We start from the raw sequence: 4,679 nt of genomic DNA, 5'->3' as shown, positions 1-4,679 counted from the left end.
TAATATAATGATACGGATCAAGCGTGTAGTATGTGAAATGTCGTGTATATAGATATTTAGATAATAAAACGTTAAGTTTTATATTTTTTATTAATTCGTACATACTCGTACACGCATTTGCAAAATGCAAAAAGCAATTCGATAAGAACTCGAAATCGATATCGATCTAGTTTTGGGTTTTCCCCAATCGTCGACTACGCAATAAATGATTTGTAGAGACTAGAGAGTAATAATTGCTCGCCGTTAAAAAATAAATTAAAAATAACTAAATTAACTCACTTCTGTTCTTTCCTTATTATATATGTTCACGAATATTATGTTATTTCCACACTTATTAAATATCTAAGTACATATAAAGGAAATTAAAACAATAATATAAGAAATATACATTTTAGCTTTATTTAATTATTATAGCTTTATATTTTAAATAGTTTAATTAATTATATTAGCTTTATATTTTAAATAGTTTATTTAGTATTAATGTTTGTTTATTTTGTTATACACTTATAAAATACCTTATTCTATCTCAAAATATACAAAATAAACAGTGATCGTCAACTAATTTATGTCGAAGGGAATAATTTTCGACCGGATGTAATTTTCCACTCTCTAAATACATATGTGTAAACCAAGATTTATTAAATTGCAATAATTTTAGGCTGAAATTCTATCAACAAAAATTAAAATATAAGAAATTGTTAAGGATAATATTTTGCAGGTCAAAAACTTATTTAGGTAATTATATTATTATATTAAAAAAAAAAAAATGCCGTGTATACAAGTTAACTAACCGTATTTAGTCGTAACAGCTTAACTACTCGTATCAAAAATATTTTTCAGTAGGTACAATTATCGTAATTTGACACAACGATTGTTGTGTTGTTTTAACAGTTATTCCATTTATGGACGATATATTCACAAAGTATCGTTCCTGTTAATTAAAATCACAAAGATTTTTCTTAATTAATGCATGATAGTATAATATTTTATAATATGTAATAACATTTTTGACCGAACCGCTCAAGTCAAAATCCTTCAGCATCTAGGCTTCCTTTCTAGGAACAATAGTGGCAAGCCACCTTTTACAGTTTGTACGATGCCCGAGGTAGGGTTAATTATTGGGTGTCGTAGTGTAGAGGGTGCGGGTCGCACGGTGAAACGTGACAGAACTGCGGCCAGCCCCGCCAGCGATTGCATCAGGCCAAGCCGCTCACCTAGATTACACACGTCAATTGATTAATATTAATCCAAACAATATAAACTTTATTCAAACAGTATACTAAAAATAACTCATTAAAAGAGATGCCTAAAACTTATTTGGACCCAAATTGAACTGTGAAATGATATCTATGTCAGGTCGTTTTTACATGAATACGAACGGTGTGAACATCAATATTATAAATACAATATGTTAATAATATGTGTACCAAAAAATTCAGACAGTCGAAGATATCGGACGACCTTATTGTACTGTCAAAGTTTTTTACATGTATATTTATATTGTATGCTAAAATTTGTTTTATTTATTTGCAAGTACCTAGTGATTTTTTTTTTACTACAAATGTTGTTGCGGTGACCGTTGTTTCCGACGTTGCCATTTTGTCACTTGAACTTTTTATGAGATTTATTATTGTTTGTAATCTTAATATGTAATAATAATATACCCAAAAAGACTATTTTCACCTTGCATTGATTATTTTTCTTGTAACCATTGAATCATGTTATCGAACCTTTAAATAAAATAAATTTTAAAGAACGCATTTCGAATTTTGAAAATAGGTCTTTTCTGATAATAAGGCTTTTTAATTGATGCTCATAATGCTCTCGACAATACTTATTAATTTGCATCCCAAAAGTTGGATGTTTTTCCGTTTAGCCGATACTTCCGGCTGTCTGATATTTGGTACGCATACGACGCACTTAAATCGAATATGATAGGCAAAATAACCGCATATTTAATTATTTTCAAGGGCAAATTTAGAATATAACGATTATGCCGTCATATATATTTTCACGTCAATTGTAATAAATATATACAGATCTCGGAGGAAATCGTTTCCTAGAACAGTTGTAAGCCTTGAAAAATTTGTAAATTTTTGATTAATAAAATTTTCGTGTCGAGTCAGTTGTCAGAAAAAAGGCAATTTTGCTCCTATAATAATATGATAGATTACGATAGGCACAAAAACAAGCCGATGCTGCGGAGGCGAGCGTTGGCGCTTTAATACACAAGGTCAGAGGGTTATCACTTTACAATTCGAATTTTGAAATTGGAAGATTTTGATTGTAGTATTGTAATTTTTATTACCTACCAATTTTATGGAACACATTTTTTTCTACCTCTATGAAGCATTAATAAAAAGTAATAATTAATAATACTAGTTATTCGGTGGTAGAGCTTTTTGCAAGCCCAGTCTAGGTAGGTACCACCCACTTATCAAATATTCTACCAGCAGTACTCAGTATTGTTGTGTTTCAGTTGGAAGGATGAGTAAGCCATTGTAACTACAGGCACAAGGGACATAACATTTTAATTACCATAGTTATTCGCGCATTGGTAATGTAAGGAATGGTAAATATTTTTAGCATTATTACGTAGTGTAGTAGTTTATGGGCGGTGGTGACCACTTACCATCAGGTGTGTCATTTGCTTATACATCTAAATATATAATAAAAAACTTTACTACTATAACACCTGACATTAACCGCGATGAACTAATCGTAGGGAAACCGGTATATAAACTTTTTGCATAGTTATACATACATATATTTATTTAATTTTTTAATGTGATATCGCAAGACTTACCAATACAAGCTCGAGGTCCAACACCAAATGGTAAGTATACATATTTGTTGTCAGCATTAAAATTATTCGGATCAAATCTTTCAGGGCGGAATTCTTTCGGATTATCAAAGTACTTAGAATCATTTTGCATTGCTTGAATGGGTATTATTACTCTTACTCCTTCATCAATAGTTAGATTTAAGTCTTCGAAAGTGTATTTTTTGGCACTTTGTCTTATCAAGAAACCAAGCGAAGGAAATATTCTCATTGCTTCTTTAAATGTCCACTCTAGGTAGTGCATTTCCTTAATGGCATCGTAGCTTAGTTTGTTATCATACCTTTCCAAAACGCTATCAATCTCCTCTTGTACCTTATTTTGTACATCAGGATGATGAGCTAGTTCGTGTAGGGTAAAACTGGTTGCTGAGGAGGATGTTTCAAAACCAGCAGCGAAAAAGACAAATACTTGAGCCGCTATGAGATCCTCATTCATTTCTAAAGTTGCAATTTCTGGTTTTCCATCTGGTTTCATTCTTTCTATCGAGTCCCCAACAATTGTGCCTTTTTTCTTACATTCAAGCAAAAGATCTATGAAGTCATTTCTACCCGATGGTTCATAGTTTCGTTGTCGTAGTACTTCGTTCACTAGTTGATAAATACCTTTTTCCACGCGAGTCATAAGTTTTAATTTGTTGAATATGCTGGGAAAGAGTTCTTTTAAAATAACGACGAAAATTTCTTTAGGTCCCGCTTGAAATATAGTAGCTCCAAGTTTTCTAAAAGCGGAGTTTTCTTCTTTGAGTGAGTCCGAGTCAAGTCCGAAGCCGCAGGCACCAATGAAATCAGTCGTGTATCGTGCCATGAGGTCGCGAGCGTCGATCTCCTGTCCTTCGGAAGCGGCGTTGAGTGCCCTGGCCTGCAGCCGTTCAGCTCGTTCCACGATTAATGGAAACATAGCTTTCAGTTTGCCACTGGTAAAAGCGGGTGTCATCCGTTGACGTAGTAACCGCCAAAGGTCACCGTCAGCGAAAAATAAATTCCGAAGCAAAGGTTCTATCTCATCGGTGTTCATGTTCAGTCCACGCGGATAAAAGCTAGCAAAGTCTGTTGTGAGTATTCGTTTGGCAATATCAGGGTCCCTAATAATAAGTTCAGGACGAGATGCTCGATAAAAACCTACCACTTTCTCATTTGGATACTTCCAGTACATCTCCACTGCCAACTGGCATACACTTTGTTGCATTAAATAATTTCTTGTATTGTTACCGAAAAAGATTACTGGCTCGTCATGTTTAACTTGTTTTCGTTCCCAGTACTTAAAGTTTCTTGTTCCGTATAAGTATAGAACCAAAACCACAATTACCACTATAATGACCGCAAGCATTTTACCGTCTTAAATTAGACTTGCACAAAGTGTATATTATAAGAATGAAGTCTAAAAGCGAACAAATACAACAACAAACTAATGGAGTGTGGAAATAGGAGTGGGAAGCGTGCGAACACTAGCGCGGACTCAAGTATACTAAGTTGATCACAGTCCTCGTCGGAAACGACTTATATATATCGCGAATCATAAGGCGTACTCGTAATATGTAGCGAATGATAATGTGTTGATGCGTACTTCAATAAGATAAGATTTAAACTTTTATTATACCATATGGCCAGTCTAAAGTTAATTGATAAATCTGATGTAAAGCTATAGTAAATAGAACAAAATTTAAATAAAAATCATTTCATCATTCTTTATCAATTGGTTATCAGACATAATAATAAAATCAGCCATCGAAAATGAGAGATATTGTGAATTTTGACGCAATGTTTAATATTATAGTGATACAACATACTTAAATCTTTTTCAACGTAAAAAACATCATATTCATATTTTTGAGATGCA

At 33.0% G+C, this 4,679-nt stretch overlaps 1 protein-coding gene across 1 annotated transcript; it reads right to left on the bottom strand.

The window, feature by feature from the left end:
• Nucleotides 1-475: 475 nt before the first annotated feature.
• LOC125067670 (cytochrome P450 6B6-like) lies at nt 476-4,322 on the bottom strand. Its single transcript, XM_047676378.1, has 2 exons — nt 2,807-4,322; nt 476-1,214 (listed from the first exon to the last, which is right to left on the bottom strand). The coding sequence occupies exons 1-2, from the start codon at nt 4,167-4,169 to the stop codon at nt 1,036-1,038; spliced, it is 1,542 nt and encodes a 513-aa protein (XP_047532334.1). The 5' UTR covers nt 4,170-4,322; the 3' UTR covers nt 476-1,035.
• Nucleotides 4,323-4,679: the final 357 nt, after the last annotated feature.

Source organism: Vanessa atalanta, chromosome 12 (genome assembly GCF_905147765.1).
Source record: "Vanessa atalanta chromosome 12, ilVanAtal1.2, whole genome shotgun sequence".
Classification (NCBI taxonomy): domain Eukaryota; kingdom Metazoa; phylum Arthropoda; class Insecta; order Lepidoptera; family Nymphalidae; genus Vanessa; species Vanessa atalanta.
This window is presented reverse-complemented; position numbering and strand designations above follow the sequence as displayed.

Bases quoted from the DNA above. Each gene is read 5' to 3' on its own strand.
- LOC125067670 (XM_047676378.1), bottom strand. From the start codon at position 4,169: ATGCTTGCGGTCATTATAGTGGTAATTGTGGTTTTGGTTCTATACTTA. The intron at 1,215-2,806 runs GTAAGTCTTGCG...TGTGTAATCTAG, and splicing joins TGGACCTCGAGCTTGTATTG to GTGAGCGGCTTGGCCTGATG.